At 41.3% G+C, this 18,595-nt stretch overlaps 1 protein-coding gene across 1 annotated transcript in view; it reads left to right on the top strand.

The window, feature by feature from the left end:
- NDUFA9 (NADH:ubiquinone oxidoreductase subunit A9) overlaps nt 1–18,347 on the top strand; it is a 35,540-nt gene extending 17,193 nt beyond the window's left edge. The window contains exons 6-11 of the mRNA XM_077759158.1: nt 1,200–1,302; nt 6,784–6,851; nt 8,036–8,112; nt 12,569–12,664; nt 15,230–15,296; nt 18,052–18,347. Of these exons, the coding sequence (XP_077615284.1) occupies nt 1,200–1,302; nt 6,784–6,851; nt 8,036–8,112; nt 12,569–12,664; nt 15,230–15,296; nt 18,052–18,222 (582 nt within the window). The 3' untranslated portion in view covers nt 18,223–18,347. The remainder of the gene's footprint in view (nt 1–1,199; nt 1,303–6,783; nt 6,852–8,035; nt 8,113–12,568; nt 12,665–15,229; nt 15,297–18,051) is intronic.
- Nucleotides 18,348–18,595: the final 248 nt, after the last annotated feature.

Raw genomic sequence — 18,595 nt, 5'->3', positions numbered from 1 at the left:
ATGTGTGCTGCCACTTCCATATCGTGGCCTCCCACCACTCTGTCCTTTCTCTGGCAGGCTGTTAGACTGTTGACACAAACCAGAGGGCCTGTGAGTAAAAAGAAAAATGGAGGCTAGAAAAATTCTACTCTGATTTTTCTCCTTTCTTCTTCAGCCTAAGCTTCCCTAGAATAAATATGGGAAGAAACCCAACAAGAGCCATATGAGGCAGGGCATTTTTGTGTGTTTATTTAAAAAAAAAATTCTGGGTACCTGACCTTTATGAATTATACCTTAACCTGGAGAAACTGACATTTGAAATAAAAGTAACATCCTGATCCATCCAGATGGCTGACAAACACATGAAACGATGCTCAGCATCCTTCCTCATCAGGGAAATACAAGTCAAAACCACACTGAGATACCACCTTAGGCCGGTCAGAGTGGCTAAAATGAGGAAATCAGAGGATTTTAGATGCTGGCGAGGATGTGGGGGAACGGGCACCCTCCTACACCGTTGGTGGGAATGTAAACTGATGCAGCCCCTCTGGAAAATAGTGTGGAGGTTCCTCAAAAAATTAACAATAGAACTCCCCTATGACCCAGCAGTAGCACTGCTAGGAATTTACCCAAGGGATACAGGAGTGCTGATGCCTAGGGGCACATGTACCCCAATGTTCATAGCAGCACTCTCAACAACAGCCAAAACATGGAAAGAGCCTAAGTGTCCATCAATGGACGAATGGATCAAGAAGATGTGGTTCATCTATACAATGGAATACTACATGGCAATGAGAAAGAATGAAATCTGGCCATGTGTAGCAACCTGGATAGAACTTGAGGGTGTTATGCTGAGCAAAATAAGTCAGGCAGAGAAGGACAGATTACATATGTTTGCAGTATAGGAGGATTAGGAGGAATTTGACGGAGGACCATGGGGGAGAAGAAGGGGAAAAATGGGGTAGAGGGAGGGAGGCAAAGCATGAGAGACTCTTGAATGCCGAGAGCAAACTGAGGGCTGATGGGAGTTGGGGGGGAGAGGGGAAGGGGGGAGATGGGCATGGAGGAGGGCACTTGTGGGGATGAGCACTGGGTGTTATATGGAAAACAACTTGACAATAAACTATTTAAAAAAAAAGAAAGTAATGTCCTGATAGTAGAAAGAATATGACCCGTGTTCACCCCTCCCAGAACTCTGCTTTGTTTGGTTGCTTGTTTAGGCCGTTGGAGAGAAGGAAGTGAGAGATGCCTTTCCGGAAGCCATTATCATAAAGCCATCGGACATCTTTGGAAGAGAGGATAGATTCCTCAATCATTTTGCAAGTATGTATGCTTCTATTTTGTCTTAGTCATGGACAAGAGGATACCAGTTAACCAGGTTGGGGTGAAGCACAAGCCAACAGTGTTCTCTGATTTGACAGATGCAGATGTACTTTCTCTCCCCAAAGGTCCTATTTGCCTAGCGTGATCTTTGTTACAGTCTGTGAAAAGAGCACCTTAGATTCACAGAAAGGCCGTGGGAGTTCTGTGAGTGTGCAAGTCCATGAGAGGCAGCCTCCTTGTCGATTGAAGTGGAGAGGATAGTGTCTGCCTCAGGAGTGGCGTGTTACTGGAACGTAGCCTGTGTCACAGAACCTGGCTTGTAGTACATGCTTAAGTGTTGCCCTTATTTATTTTTCCTACGAAGCCAGTTTCCTAACTACTTTCTCACATTTAGTCCACATTTAGTCAAGTTACTTAGATGTTGATCTGAAAGACAAAGAGGCGGCGTCATATTCTGTCACGTGGGTGTAATAGGTCTTCCTGTGGAATGGGATTAAGGATTTGTAAATACTAATTTGGCCATTGCTAAACTGAAAGTAGTTGGTTTGTAAACCGCTTTCATGGGCTGGGCATCGTGTTATGCTCACTCTCAGGGTTTTTGTTTATTTAATAATTAGACTTGTCTAGGCGGAAGAAATCAGTCTCCTTGACTAAGTGTTGAGATTTTGAGATTTTCCGGGTAAAATAATGATTTCTCTGCACATTTGCAGAAGTGGTGTTGAGAATACGTTTTTTTGTTTATTATTTATTTTGAGAAAGAGAGAGAGAGTGAGACTGCGTAAGAGTGGGGGAGGGGCAGAGAGACAGGGAGAGAGAGAGCATCCCAAGCAGGCTCCATGCTGTCAGCACAGAGCCCAGTGTGGAGTTCGAACTCACCAACTGTGAGATCATGACCTGAGCCAAAATCAGGCCTCAGATGCTTAACCAGTTGAGCCACCCAGGCACCCCTGGGGGAGAATACATTTTTAAAGTCTGTGATAAGGACCCAGTTTTAGTTCCTGATTCTATCAGATTACCAGGTACCTGTCAATTTATTCACTTCTGTATTAGGAGATTCTGCCTGTCTTAGGGAGTACTAGGATAGTTAGTGAGGTGCAGTTTTATCAGTAGATTTCTATTTCTCCTTGTTAGCTATTTATATTATTTCTTTCATTTTACTTTGTACTTTGTCCATGTGTGTTTGTTTTGTTTTGTTTTTTTTGAGAGGTTTTTTTTTCTTACTGATTTCTTTACTCTTTATAAATTAAGGATATGCATTTTGTATTATATTTGCTGCAGGTTTTTTTTTGTTGGCATATTAAGTTGTTTTAAAGTTAAATAAACTATTTTTTTAGAGTAGTTTTAGGTTTGCAGAAAAGTTGATTGGAAAGCACAGAGGTCCCATACCCCCTTTAATCCCTCAGTGTCTCCCCATAACAGTTTTCTCTATTATTAGCATCTGCCATTAGAGTGGTACATTTGTTACAGTTGGTGAGCCAATATTGATACATTATTATTAACTCAAGTCCATAATTTACATTAGGATTCATTCTTTATGTTGTACATTCAATGACTTTTGACAAATGTATGATATTTACCTACCATTGGTGTATCATAAAGAATAGTTTCATTGCCTTTGTTTTTTAACAGTTTATTGTCAAGTTGGTTTCCATATAACACCCAGTGCTCATCCCCACAAGTGCCCTCCTCCATGCCCATCCCCCCCCTTACCCCCCCCCCAATCTGCCCTCAATTTGTTCTCGGCATTCAAGAGTCATGGTTTGCCTCCCTCCCTCTTCCCCACTGTTTTCCCCTTCTTCTCCCCCATGGTCCTTCGTTAAGTTCCTAATCCTCCTATATGTGCAAACATATGGTATCTGTCCTTCTCTGCCTGACTTATTTTGCTCAGCATAACACCCTCAAGTTCCATCCAGGTTGCTACACATGGCCAGATTTCATTCTTCCTCATTGCCACGTAGTAGAATAGTTTCGTTGCCTTAAAAATCCCCTATGCTCAGGGTGCACCTGGGTGGCTTGGTTGGTTAAGCATCTGACTTTGGCTCCAGTCATGATCTTGTGGTTGTGAGTTCGAGCCCTGCATGGCGCTCTGTGCTGATAGCTCAGAGCCTGGAGCCTGCTTCAGATTCTGTTTGTGTCTCTGTCTCTGCCCCTCCCTGCTCACATTCTGTGTCTCTCTCTCAAAAAATAATATGAAACATTTAAAAAAGTTTCCTTCATGTCTTTTCATGGCTGATAGCTTATTTCTTTTTATGGCTGAATAATATTTGATTGTATGGATGGACCACAGTTCATTTATCTAATTTAGATATTTTTATCATGTATTTTCATGTGTGTTTTCCTCCTGATGGCTCATGTCATTTCACATTCTATATTTCCAATTTAAAAAACTGTGGTAAAATACACATATAAAATTTACCATTTGCTTTGGACTGACTTATGTTCTTGTCTTCCTTCCTCTCCCAGTGTGGTTGTATTTGGAGATAGGGCTTTTAGGAGGTAATTAATGGTAAATAAGGAAATAAGGATGGAGTCCTTGGTGGCCTTATAAGAGGAGAAGGGGAGCTCTCTCCCTGCATGTGTGCACTGAGGAAAGGCCGAGGGAGAACATAGCTGGCTGACTGCAAGCCAGGAAGAGAGCTCTCATCAGGAACCAAGTCAGCTCACACCTTGATCCTGGACTTTGCAGCCTCCAGAGCTGCAAGGAGATACATTTCTCTTGTTTAAATGAGTCACCCAGTTATGGTATTTTGTGATGGCTGCCTGAGCTGACTAAGACACCATCTTAACCATTTCTAAGTGTATAGTTAATACTGAACTGAATGCACGCTGCTGCCAGTCTGCGCAGCTCCTTTCTTCTTGCAGAACTGAAACTCTGTCCAGTAAACACCTTCGTCTTCCCTCCTGCCCCCAGCCCCTGGCAACCACCATTCTGTTTTCTGCCCCTCTGAATTTGACTCCTCTCGGTACCTCGTATATGTGGAATCATACACTATTTATCTTTTTGTGATTGGTTTCTTTTCCTTTTTTTTTTTTAATGTTTTATTTATTTCTGAGAGAGAGACACACATAGTGTGAGCAGGGGAAGGTCAGAGAGAGGGAGACACAGAATCTGAAGCAGACTCTAGGCTCTGAGCTAGCTGTCAGCACAGAGGCCAACGCAGGGCTCAAACCCACGAACCGTGAGATCATGACCTGAGCTGAAGTCGGATGCTTAACTGAATGAGCCACCCAGGCGTCCCACCCCCTTTTTAAAAATGTTTGTTTATTTATTTTTGATAGTGATGGAGAGAAAGTGGGGGAGGGACAGAGAACGAGGGAGAGACAGAATCCCAAGCAGGCTGCCTGTTGTCAGTGCAGAGCCAGATGTAGAGCCAGAGGCAGGGCTTGAACTCAGGAACCATGAGAGCATGACCTGAGCTGAAACCAAGAGTCACACCCTTAACTGACTGAACCACCCAGGTGCCCCATGGATTTCCTTCTGTTTTTAAAGCTGAACAATATTTCACTGTATACATATACCACATTTTGCTTATGCGTTCATCTGTCAGTGGACAGTTATTATGAATAATACTGCTGTTAACACAGATATACAAATATCTCTTTGAGACCCTGCTTTCAGTTCTTTGGGGATATACCCAGAAGTAGAATTGTTGGCTCATATGGTAGTTCTATTTTTAATTTTTTGAGGAGTTACCATACTGTTTTCCATAGTGGTTCTTCCAGTTTACATTTTCACCAACAGTGCAGTGTCCAGGGTGCTAATTTTTCTATATCCTCACTAACACTAACACATTATTTTCTGGGTTTTTTGTTGTTGTTGTTGTTGTTAGTAACCATTCATTAGAATGTGAGGTAATGGCTCATGCTTTTGATTTGCATTTCCATAATGATTACTGATGTTGAGGGTTTTGTTTTCTTCCGTGTGCTTATTAGCCATTTATGTATCTTATTTGGAGAAACGTCTGTTCATATCCTTTGCTTATTTTTTAATTGGGTTTTTTGTCATAGTTGAATCATAGGAGTTTTTTTTAATATATTCTGGGGTAGTAACTCCTTATCAGATATATGACTTAAAAATATTATCTCCCATTCTGCAGGGTGCCTTTTCACTCTGTCCTTCAGTGCACAGAAGCTTTTAAATTTGATGCAGTCCAGTTTATTTCTTGTTACTTTTGTTGCCTATGTTTTCGTATCGTAGTCAAGAAATCATTGCTGAATCCAGTATCCTGAAGCTTTCTTTCATATTTCCTTATAAGGCTTTTGTAGTTTTAGCTCTTATGTTTAGGTCTTTGATCCATTTTGAGTTCATTTTTATATATGATGTAAGGTAAGTGTCCAACTTAAGTCTTTTATATGTGGTTCAGTGGTTTTATTCAGTGGTTCTCCCAGAATCATTTGTTAAAAATACTGTCATTTCCCCATTGAATGGTCTTGACTCCATGTCAAAAAAAAAATTCATTTGAGCATACTTATCAAGGTTATTTCTGTCTATTCTATTCCACTAGTTTATATGTTTATCTTTATGTCACTGTTTTGATCACTGATTACCAGAACTTTGTAATAAGTTTTGAAACCAGGAGGTGTGAGACCTCCAGATTTTTTTTTTCAAGATAGTTTTGTCTGTTTGGGGTCCCTGAAGATTTCATATGAATTTTAAGGTGTGATTTTCTGTACTTTTGCAGAATACACCCACCATTGAGATGCTGATAGGGATTGCATTGGCTCTGTAGATTCTGTGGGCAGTTTGACATCTTAACAGTGCTGTCTTCCAGCATGAGATGTATTTCTATTTGTTTCTGACTTACTAAATTTCTTTCAGCAATGTCTTCTAGTTTTCAGTGTGCAAGTCTTTAGCCAACTTGATTAAGTTTATTCCTGAGTGTTTTATTCTTTTTGATGCTTTTATAAATAATGTCCACTTTAAAATTTTTTAAGGCTTGTTTTTTTACCTTTACATTCAATCCATTTTGGTTTATAGTGAGATATGAGCCTTTTCTCCTTCCCTTCCTCCCTTCCTTTTCCCCCAATTTAGTAGAGTTATTGTCTCAGCACCATATATTAAATAATCTTTCCATTTCTCACATATTTGTGCTCAATGCATTCATCATATACTAAATCCTCATTTTTGCCGGAGTCTTTTTCTTGGTTTTCTATGTTGTACTGCTGATATATTGATTCCTATGACCCTCTTTAGAATGGGGTGCAGTTAGAATCTAGTCTTGGGAGTGGCCTTGCATCAAGGGGCCAAGCCATTTGACAACTTTGCCTTGCTGTCCATGTTCTTAAAGATTTGACTTTTTTACTTTCCATGTTTGTTATCTGAAAAACAAATGGCTGGGTACCCACTAGCTTTCTCAAAGTCAGCTACATTTATTCCATTACTTTAGTTATGCAAAATGATTTTGCTAACCTGGAGTGCCTAGAGATTGGGGGGTTGTCTAGGACTTTAGGCCTTCTAAGAATACTTCTTTCTTCTGCCAGATATCCGTTGGTTTGGTGGCGTACCTCTTATTTCCTTGGGCAAGAAGACAGTGAAACAGCCAGTCTATGTAAGTACCCTGGGTGGAGGGGCTATGGCTGGATTCAGATTCAGGTGATCAGTATTCTGGTTTTAACCTGATTTCTGTAACTCCATGTTTTCTTCTTTTCAACTTGCTTTAACTGGTTGCCGCTCATTTTACCTAAGAGCTACGTGTATTCCCTGTGTGTTCACCTGTTTGTTCATTTAAGAAAAATACATTGAGTGTGCTAGGCATGCTGTACATGTTACTGGAGATATCAAAGTATGAACTAGACACACATTGCTGCCCGCATGCTGGCAGGGTAGGCTTGCAAAGCAATTGCCATGCAATGTGGTAGGTGCTGTGATAGGGAGAGGATTTATGTAATTACAGCAGAGGGACACCTAATCCAGACTTGAGGGTCAGGGACAGCCTCCCAGAGGAAATGACATCGAAGGTGAGATCTTAAAGATGTCTAGCAGCAAGTCAGATGAGAGGGGTTTGGGCAAGAGCATTGCATGCAGCAGGAACAGTGTGTACAGAGGCCCAGAGGAGAGAGCATGTTGGGTTCCATATTACGTTGAACCAGGGTTTCTCGTCTGGCACTGTTGACATTTTGGGCCAGATAATTCTTTGTCGTCAGAGGGGCTGTTGTAGAATCGTCAGCAGCATTCCTGGCCAGCAGCCACCAGATGGCAGTAGCACCACCTCCCCAGTAGTGACAACTAAAAATGCCTCCAGGCATTTGCCAAAGTCCCCTGGGAGCCAAATTCGCCCCCAGTTGAAAACCATGGGATCTGAAACCATATAAAATTATTATTTTGGAAAGGCAAAATGGTAAAATGTTGGCACTTCTGTGGGATTCAGCCTACTCATCTGTGACGGCATGGTAACAGCGTTAGGGACGAGTGGTAAGGCATGAGATTGCAGAGATGGTGGGCAAAGTCAAGTCAGAGGGCCTCAATAGCCATTTCCGTGTGAACGTGTTATGATTAGAAAAAAGATGTAGGTGAGCCTTCAGTGTGCAGATCATTTGAGCTTTTGAGGAGTGGGTTCTTTAAGGGGCTTTCTGGAAACAGACAGTGCCATTATTTTATCTTTTTTGTTTTTGGTTGTGATTGGTGTGGCCTGCATTCTTACCTCTCTCCCTTCTTTCTTCCCTCCTTCCCTCTCCCATCTCTCTGTTTCTCTCTTTCAAGGATTACTTAAACTTGTGTTACAATTTCTTATAGGTTGTAGATGTATCAAAAGGAATTGTTAATGCCATTAAGGATCCAGATGCTGGAGGGAAATCTTTTGCCTTTGTTGGGTAAGTGGCTAGAGTTTGACTGTAAAATTGTGCTACCTCTTAAAATGAACGAATTATAATGATTTACTGGAACAGTAAGATCTAAAGATGTCACTAACAGATTTATTTGTTGCATTTTTAGTGTCTTTCTTCAACTGTGTTTATTCCAGAAATTTTATTCCCTTAGCCCTGAGGTCAGTGTGTCTCAAGGAGCTGTCCAAAAGCTACCACTGTCATGATCTCCTGAATGGTTCTGTCGCATTTGAGCGAATCAGGGAATTGGATCTAATACTTATTTTTCTGTCACTAAAGTCTGAGCACCACCTTCCCTAGTATATTACAGATATAGTCCAGTGATCACCAAGGAGGGTTTTGTACAACTTCAGTGATGTTTTTAACATATGAAAGGGTGTTATTATAAATTCAGAAACACAAACAGGACACTTTTAGGGAGTAAGTACAGTTGCAAAATCAATTTTCTTTTGAGAGAGTATTGCAGTGTCCCCTAAAAGGTTGGGAATGGCCTGGTTTAGGGTATAGTTGCTTGTGCTGTACAAGACTGATCATTTATGATGTGTTCTCTTTGCTCTTAGGACAGATAGGGAACAGTTAAGCTGTGGAACTTACCTGATTTTGTTAAATTTTGTCACAGCTGGGTTTAGGACCTTTTTTCTGCCTTAACTAAGACTAAAAAATGAAGACTCAGTCCGCCAAACTGTAAAGTACCAAATCCACCTAATAATTGGCCCAGAACCCTGTCATTCATTGAAGCAAACTAATGACACCTGAATGTTCCATGAAAGGTGGGGATCTGATTCAACAATTAAGTGATAGCTTTAATTCCTAGGAAATATTTATTTCCAGAGAAAAGACACTTTTCTCTCTAAGCCAGGAGGCATAGTATACATTCCCAGGATTATGAATTCAAACATTGTTATGTTTCACTATTATTATAGATTTCACTTAGTAAAATTTTGTCAGTGCAGAAAATTGTATTGTGTTTCTGAATCTAGTGGCTGCAGGCTAGGTCTGTCTGTGAGTTCCCAGTTCAGTGCAATTAGTTACATACTCTAGGGGAATTAGTCACAAAAAATGTGTTCATCACAGAGCCCCTAAATCACTAGACTGAAGACCTCAGGCTCTAGTCAAGAGGTACTTAGACTAGGATTCTAAAGAAGAGAAAAACAGAAATGGCTTTATAGACTTTGCTTACTACTCTGTAGAAATAGCGCTGTGATGAGTTAGCCATTTGCCTCTTTACCGCTGCCCCGCCCCCTCCAGTCTCTTGGCTGGGCTGCAGTACAGTTGTACTGGTTTGGCAAACATGGCGGTGCAGGCATTTTTGTATGTGTGAAACTGTGGATATGTGTCTGGTTTCTCTTTTTGTCTTGTTAGCCCAGGGGAAAACTGCTTATTTCTCAGACACGTTGAGGCTAATGCAGAGAGACATAAGACCTTAAATTTTGCTCCTAGTTTTTTCAAAGTTATTAATTATATGATGTTGGTCCATTCTGTCATTCATTCATTAAGTACCTATATATAATACACATATATACATAAAACTGAGAGCATTAATACACAAATTCAGTGAGGTCACAGGTACAGGATCAGTATATAAAACTCAGTTTCCATATATTCGCATATGAACAATCTGAAAATAAAACTAAGAAAATAATTGTATTCACAATAGCGTCAAAAGAATAAAATAGTTAGGTATAAATTTAACAGATACAAGACCTGTATCCAGAAAGTTACAAAACATTGCTGAGGGAAATTAAAGAAGAAGAGTTAAATAAACAGGATAGAAAGACATCTCATGTACATGGACTGGAAGAGCCATTATTGTTAACATGGAAATTTTCCCCAAATTGATCTGTCTAATCAAGCCAATCTTCTCTAAATTCCAGCAGGCCTTTTTTTTTTTTTTTTTTGCAGAAATTGACAAATTCTAAATTTATATGGAAATGCAGAGATCCACAAAAGCCAAAAACATTTTGACAAAGAAGAATAACAAAGCAGTTAAGTTTCCCAATTTTAAAACTTACTCTTAAACCACAGTGTCAAGACAGTGTGATACTGGCATAAGAATAGAATATTCTATTCTAACTAAACAGAATCAGTCTAGATAGTTTAGAAATCAACCTTTGTGTTAATGGATGATTGATTTTTGACAGAGAGTTGTGACACTTCAGTGGGAAAGGATGGTCTTTTCAGCAGCTGGTCCTAGGAAATCCACATGCAAAAAGATGAACATAGGCCATTAATTTCAGACATTACATGAAAACATTAACTCACAATATATCAGAAACCGAAATGTAAGAGTTAAACCTAAAAAACTTTTGGAAGAAAAATAATCTTCTAGACCTTGGGTTAGGCACAGATTTTTTTAGATGTGATATCATAAGCATACTTTGTAAAAGGAAAAACTGATAAGTTAGACTCCACCAAAATGGGAAACTTTTATACTTCAGAAGGCACCATTAAGAAAATGATGGAAAGACAAATGGTGGGGGAGATCATTAGCTAAAAGGCAGGATGGGGTGGGTCAGAGAGGCCTGTGGAAAATTTGAGGACTGAGTTGAAGATAAGAGGTATTCCTGGGTAGAATGGAAGGCACCTCTTAGGAGAACATAGCAGGTTTGCAAAGCAGAACCGAGTCTTTCATTTGAAGTTAGTGATCAGAAACATAGGTGAAGCCAGGTAGCCTGGCTGTATTTTCTCTACAAGTCCGTCTTGCTGGGGGTTCAGGCCCAAAGAAGGCAGATACTTGCTTGAACCAGAGGAGGGACTTTGCTGCACTAGTATAGTGGAGAGGCGGCTGGGGACAAGGTTTTGCTGAGGCTATTTGCAAAGGAATGAATATAATCCTGAACCCAGAAACTTAAGCCGGGAAGGACACAGCCCTCAGTGTACCATTCTCTGTGAACAGAGGCTCTTAAATCAGTCTTTGAACACAATGTGCTTCAGAACAGCTGAGGAGCAAGTATATTACATATAATCAGTTTACCCACGATACCAGTATTGCTTGTTGTTGTAAAGATTACAAATTGTTCTTTGGCATAGCATGAATGCGGAATGGTGATCCTTACACATCCTTCTGGAACTCGAAGGAAGCTATTTGAGGGCTTGGCCTGATAGTTCCCCTAGCTGAGATTTTTGTGTTTTTTGTTTTTGTTTTTGTTTGCTAAAATGTCAGAATGTTGAGTTTCTCACTGAATTGTGTGAATTCAGCTCTCAGCTCTCACAGGCTTGTTGAGGCAAAGGGGTCTAGGAAAGTGAGTGAAGAGACACTAAAATGTATTATAAACAATAATAATTATTAAAGCTAGGTTGTACCAGTACAAAACTATTCAGATCTGTGGAGTAGAATAGAAAGTCCAGAAGCTGTCTCAAATATATGTAAGAATATAGTGTATAATAGGGTGACATTTCAGAATATGGGGAAGGGTAGATCATTCATCCAGTAAACAGTATTACAGCTTTTCCTTATATCAATACAAAAATGCATCATGCATAAAATTATGGATTAAGGAACCCCAAAAGCATTAGAAAATATAGTGAAAATTTATGCCACTGGTGACAGTGGAGGGATTTTCTAACTATGAAATCAAATCAGAATTAAATCAGAACGTTTGCTTAAGTGAAATGCTTAAAAACTATGTCATTAAAATATAAAGAATTCTTACAAATCATTCTTTATAGACAGGACTTCAGGAGGAAAGAGAGAAAAGAAAGAAGTGTAGTAACCCAAACTACAGAAAAAAATTTCATCTCTAGTGTGAAAGTAACACAGATTAAAAGGCTGAGGTACCTTTCTTACCTCGCAGATTGGCAAAGTTTTGTTTGCCTATTTTTTATGACTAACCTCATTGTTGGTAAGGGGGCTACTTGCATCTTATGTGAATTAATATGACCTTTTCAGAAGGCAGTTTGGAAGTATTCAACAAAAGCCTTAAGATTTCCAAGCATACTTTGAGTCAGTTCTACCTCTAGAATATATTATAAATATATAATTCTGGATAAATACAGATGTTTACTGCAGGAATGTTCATTAAAGCATTATCTTATATAGAGAAAATATTTTTAATAGCTTAAATATCCCCCAACCTGGGAATTTATCAAATAGTTACAACTACACGCATTACAATATATGCAATCATTAAACATGCACTAGAATATTAAGAGGCACAGAAAGGTGACCATGATTTAATGTTAAATGAAAAAGACTTTACAAAATAGGACAACCTATGCAATCTTCTGTTTATAAAAATAAAAGAATGTATGTACATAAGGGGATGAGAGGGAAGGATATATAAACGTATTCACTTTGGGATTATGGGTGATTTTTCTTTGTGCTAATCTGTATTTGCTACAGTGCCTGTGTGTTTCCTCTTCAAAGAGATGTTATTTTGTTAAATCTAAAAAGAAAGTTTATCAGGAGCAAATAGTTTACAAACTATGAATTTTCTTTTTGTAGGCCCAATCGGTACCTCCTTTTCGACCTGGTGCAGTACGTCTTTGCTATGGCTCACAGACCCTTCCTGCCGTACCCTCTGCCACATTTTGCCTATCGGTAAGTAAAATGCTTCTTCTTGTGTCTTCTAAAATAGAGCTAACTCGATACATTTGTTTGGGATGCTCTCACTTCCGACTATAGGGAGTATGTTCATTACAGTGGAGTCTCTGAATCTCTAAACAGGAGGTGCTCCTGATGTCTTGATGTTAGTCTAGCACAGAGCCAGAGGTGTGTAAGAAAGGGAGTGTGCATTGGTGTGGAGGAGAAGAACAATGTGTGTTGAGAGGTTAAACCTGTAATTCTTCAAATTCTCTCCTTGGGAACCACTTAGTTAATTTGGAGAAGTGTCTTGCTTGGTAGGTTTTGTAAGGGAGCAATGAGATTTCCTTCTGTTCCATACATACACCCAGATGTGGGAAGGGGATCCTTCTTTATTAAAACAGTCTGATCATGTAGTTGCGGGGAAGGGGAAGGAACCAGGTTGATTTGGCCTTGTTGTTGCCTTATCTTCTTTCTTTTCACCCTGCCTCTTGGTTCACTTCTTCCCCTTTGCAGGTTTAGGATCTCAGAATTATCAGGGAGACTTTCACATCCATCACATCACATCTGCCAGAGATTGACTTTAAAAAAATTTTATTTTTTATTTTATTATTTTTAGAGAGCATGTGAATGAGGGAGACGGGCAGAGGGAGAGAAAGAATCTTAAGCAGGCTTCCCACTCAATGTGGAGCCCAACACAGGTATCAATCCCATGACCTGGGATCATGACCTGAGCCCAAATCAAGAGTCAGACGCTCAACTGACTGAGCCACCCAGGCTCCCCATGTTCAAGATCGACTTATAAACCAACGTGGCAGTTCACTCCTGCATTCATCAAGGAAATATTTATCAAATGCCTCCTCTGTCTTAGGCAGTGCACTAGGGACTCAAGATATTATACTAAACTCTCAGAAAGCTTGTGATCAAACAGAGGTGTCAGAAAAGTAGAATGCAGTGTGATGATAATTTTTACTGAGAGTGTTCTGTTTTGCAAGCTGTCTACTTCACTCTCATTTGGTCCTCCGTGACTGACGTTGGTAGGGAAGAGCACTCAGTGTATGTGAAGGAGGAGGGTGGAGGACTGGGCACGAGGAATGCCTCCACTTGAAGGACCTGCAGAGGGATATTTACCAGGAGGCCCCAAATGAGTAATCAGACTTTGAAGTGAAAAAAAGAGAGCATTTGGAAGCCTAGATACCAAAAGGGAAGGGGGTGTTTTAAGGAGGAAACAACTGTTTCAGGAAGGGAACCATGGCTGTTCACATCTGTATCTCCTGGACCTAGAACAGTACTTGGCACACAGGAGGTACTCTGTCAGTATTTGTATGATGAAATGCTGCAGAAAAGTCCCATGAGGTGAAGGACTTAAAAGTGTCCCCTGGGGTTGGTAGTGAGGTCATTTGTGACCGTGGCTTCGGTGAAGGGCAGGGTGACAGCCAGATTGCCAGGTGCTGCCTCCTCAGCGATGTGTGAAATTGAGTTACCTTGAGCTGGAGTTGGCATATGTGCGTGGAGCGGCCCACTGGGGACACGGAAACAGACAACAGAGGTTGTCTGTCAGCATAGAAGCAGAGCACGGAGAGTCGAAGGTTTGTCATGGAGTTTTAGTTAAGCTGTGGTAGCCCAGTAAAGTACCCTTTTATGCCACTGGGACACGTTGTCTGGAATCTGAGGTTTTATATGTTCCTGGAGAAATTTTGGCCAATCTTCAGCTTCCTTTTTCATTTTTTTATGCTCATTGGAATGATGTTTTTGTTTTTAAAAAGCTCTGGAACCCTGTGTTCTTTGACCCACGAAAGACCCCCTGGGTCAATCAGATAAAAGCAGAGCTGGTCTGGCTGTACCAATGGGCAATACTCCGAGCGTGGAGTTCCAGCCGTTGCCCCCCAGTTCTCTGTGGGGGCCCTAAGGGATTCCTGGGGGACCTCGATGCTATCTGAAACCCACTGCCCTGAGTGTACTTAACAGGAACTCAGTGGCAGATAAGGAGAGCTCTGTTTTGGCTAAGAGTGGAGAGATGGCACTAATTGAGGCAGGCAGCTCTCTTGCCTTGGGTTTTATGTTGGCTTCCTGGTTTGAATCCTAAATCTTCTCCTTACTTTTGAATGTTTTTGGTTCCCTTGGCAGGGGGGTGGGGGCTGCTTTTAAGGATTACAGTTTATATCTAGCATACTCCTTGGCTTACCCCACATTCTTAACAGAAAACTATGTGAATGTCTGAGGTTTAAATTAGATTAGCTAAGTTAAATTAGATCTGAAGTTGGATAGACTTTGTTTGCTTTGTTGGTAGTAATGGCTTTATTTTAGCTTTCATTTGTTCAGATTTGTTGTTTCCTTCATGGAGAGCAGGGAGCCCCATGAGTTACGGCAGTCAGGCTGGGGCAGCTTGAAAGGGAAGGGAACCTCACAGGTGCCAGGATGTTAATTATTTTCTTTAAAAACCAAAAAAATAAACACAAAACACAAAAAATCAGTGAACTCCTGCCTCTACAGCAGCTTCTCTCCTTGTGCTTTTTCAAGGCTAGCTTGAGTATTGGCTATGGAGATGCTTACCACATGTGCCCTATTTATTCCTTTTTCCAGATGGGTAGCACGACTCTTTGAAATGACTCCGTTTGAGCCCTGGACAACGAGGGATAAAGTGGAGCGGGTGAGTATGAGTGTGGTGAACATCTGCCGGGTGGGCAGGTACCAGGCAGAGAGCTGCAGAGGTGGAGGAGTTAGAACTGACTTTTGTTTGCTTGCTGGCGTGGATTATCTTCGTGCTCTTGTCCATCATCCTGTCTGAGGCCAGCCCGCAGCTTGGACCCTTCCTGCACTTCAGCCTCAGCTGCTCCAGCGCCTGCGTCTTCCCCTGGCTTCTCTGGGACGGGCTCCGATTTCCTTCTCTGCTGGAGCATTCCCAACAGCGCACAAACATGCCTTCAGTGCTACATGTTTTAAAGGCAAAACCCTCCCTTCCCCCATGTCCCTTCTAGCTACCGTCTTACTTGTCTGGGCCCTTTTATTTGTAGCCCTTCAGAAGGGCTGTCTCTTCCTGCTGTTAACTTCAGCCTTCCTTTAACCTACTCCATTCAGGCTTTTATTTGTGTTTCTCCCCCCAAACTGCTCTTTGCAAGATTACCTATGATCACCTCTTCTCTCCTTGAACCCCTGGCTGCCAATCTGTTTCCTGGCCAATTCCACGTTCACCTGCTTTTCCTCCTCTCACTAGGCCATGCTTTTCAGTTTCCCTTCCTGATTCACCCTCTTCTCCCTGATCTGTACATGTTAGGGGACCCACGAGCTCTGTCCTCAGCCCTTTGTATTTTTGCCCATTCTCTGAGCGACCTTCAGCTCGTCCCATGCTCCAATAGCTGTCTGTAAGCTCGTGGCCGCATCTTTATTTCCAGCCTTGGATTGTGCCCCCACCCTACCCAGCTACAGACTCTTTCGTCTATTTGGGTATATTACAGTTTTCTGAGACTGAACGTGTCCACGAATAGAACTGCAAACCCACTTCTTCCCTGGCTTTCCTCATCTTAATTAAGAAGAGCACTCTTCTCTCCGTTACTCAAGAAACCTAGGAATTCTCCCCTGATTTATTCCTTTCTCTTTCTGGATCTAAACCAGTATTGTCCAATATAACTCTCTGCAGTGATGGAAATGGTTTAGAATCTACAGTGTTCAAAACATAGCTTCTAGCAACATGTGACTGTTGAACATTTGAAATATGGCTAATGCAGCTGCAGAAATAAGATTTGAAGTTTATTTAATTTTAATTAATTTAAGTATAAATGAAGATTACCACACTTGTCCAGTGGCTACTGTGTTGGGCAGCACAGCTGTAGACCATCAGCAAGTATTATTCAGGCAGCCATCAAAATATACGCCAAATGGCACTACGCCTGCCTCTCCCTGCTCCTGTGTTTTCGACTTTTTATGCTGAAAATGTGTGTAATAGTTGTGAACATTTTCATCTTACAGAAAGGTAAGAAAGGTCTCCACTCTGCCCACTGTAATCCAAGTGGGTTGACTATTTCTGTCTCATTCTTTTTTAGTTTTTAAATATTTTTTTAAAGTTTATTTACTTATTTTGAGAGAGAGAAATTCCCAAACAGGTTCTGAGAGAGACAGAGAGAATCCTAAGCAGGCTCCACACTGTCAGGATAGAGCTTGATGTAGGGCTTGAACTCAAAAAGCATAAGATCATGATCTGAGCTGAAACCAAGAGTTGGGTGCTTAACCGACAGAGCCACCCAGGTGCCCCTCTTTTCTCAGTCTCTTGACCGGTCTGGCTGCCCCTCGCCCCTCTACAGTGAGATGGACTCCTGAGCTCTGGCTCTTCCCGTCTTGCTGCCTCCCATGCTAGTCTTCCTCACTGTGTGTAGAAGTGCTTCTAGGGAGGACACGAAATAAAATGAAAGTACTATACTGTCTCTGCCTTTGAAGGCCCATTGACCTTTTCTCAATCAGAATAGCCAGATTATCCTCTGAATGTTAACTAAAACTTAAAATGTAGACAAGATGAGAAAACAGTCTTCAAGAAACAGTTGTGAATGGGCAGGCATTATCCTTCCCTCTGACATGCTGATCTGATCGGACTGGGGGACTGACTCTCAGAACACTTCAGCGTATCTTATGCTGATGTGCCTCTTACACTGATAATGGAGCCGGTGTTGATACAGTAGGCCGAATGGGGTTTGGATTTGGTTTGGAGGCTACCTCACAGCCCTCCAATAAAAGAATTTCAGACTTTGTGGGGTGGGTGAAGGAGTGTGCTGCTTTACATGCAGATTGATTCTCTTCATACGCTTTTAGATAGTCTGGGATCATGGAAGTCTTCAGCTCATTCTCCTTCCCTACAAACAAGATGGGTTTGGTGTTTTAGATCTATGGTGAGAATCAGTCTACCAGACTAAGTATAGAAGGAGCACAAAGTTAATGGATTATCTCTTAATGAGCAAGGAACAAACGCTAATTATCTCTTGAATTCAGGAGTGAAAAATGGAAGCAGAAAGGAGAATTGGGGAATGGGCTAGTTCTGCGTTAGCCCCTATTTTATTTTCTCCCTGAACCTCCTACTGTAAAGCTGCCCTTTCAATGGTGGCTTGCGCTTCTCTATTGCAGATTGATTTCTGTTTCAGTCTGCAGAATGGCTCATCTAGAGCCACTGTGTTGCGCTCGTGGGTTGTGCTGGGGACCTTTGAGCTGCTATTTGGTGACCTTGTCCTTTTTTTCCCCCTTATACTCTTTCTCTGTGGTCTACTTTCAGTGGGGTCCAGGAATCAAAAACAGCCACATATCCTTTGAAAACAAATCATGGTAATGGGTCTCAGGCCAGCTCGAGTGTTGAAGTGTTTGTGGGATAGCACTTCGTGTCTGGGTCAGTTTTCATTGTTCTCTGTGGTTCTGTCTATTCAAAGCTTCAGGTAACAGACCTGGTATTGCCACACCTGCCCGGCTTGGAGGACCTTGGAATTCAGGCAACACCCCTGGAACTCAAGGCCATTGAGGTGCTGCGACGCCATCGTACATTCCGCTGGCTGTTGTCTGAAATTGAAGACGTGAAGCCGGCCAAGACTGTCAACTTCTAGCGGCCTCTGAGTTGCCCTGGGGTTTTGGTGTTGGTTGGGTCACCTGGCAAGCGACGAGCCCACTTTCTTCAGAGAACCCTGTATATAGTGAATATGGTCCCTCTATTAAACCATCTGAGGTTAAATTCTGCTGTAGCTCTTTCTTTCTTGGTTTATAAAATGAGGAATTCAGTCATTTAGAATTTGAATACAATTTCTCTAAATATATGTATTTAATGACATGTATGTTATTTATTCTCTGAAATATGGAGGGATTTGAATTTCTCTTGGTCACGCTATTTCTGGCATACGAAGACAAGGACCCCTTTTAAATGTCAAGATACTGTGATATCCCCAATTCATACGTGATTATCTTTTAATATCCATTAATTGA

Source organism: Crocuta crocuta, unplaced genomic scaffold (assembly GCF_008692635.1).
Source record: "Crocuta crocuta isolate KB4526 unplaced genomic scaffold, BGI_CrCroc_1.0 scaffold72, whole genome shotgun sequence".
NCBI lineage: Eukaryota > Metazoa > Chordata > Mammalia > Carnivora > Hyaenidae > Crocuta > Crocuta crocuta.
The sequence above is the reverse complement of the archived record's forward strand: the minus strand, read 5'-3'. Positions and strand labels throughout refer to the sequence as shown.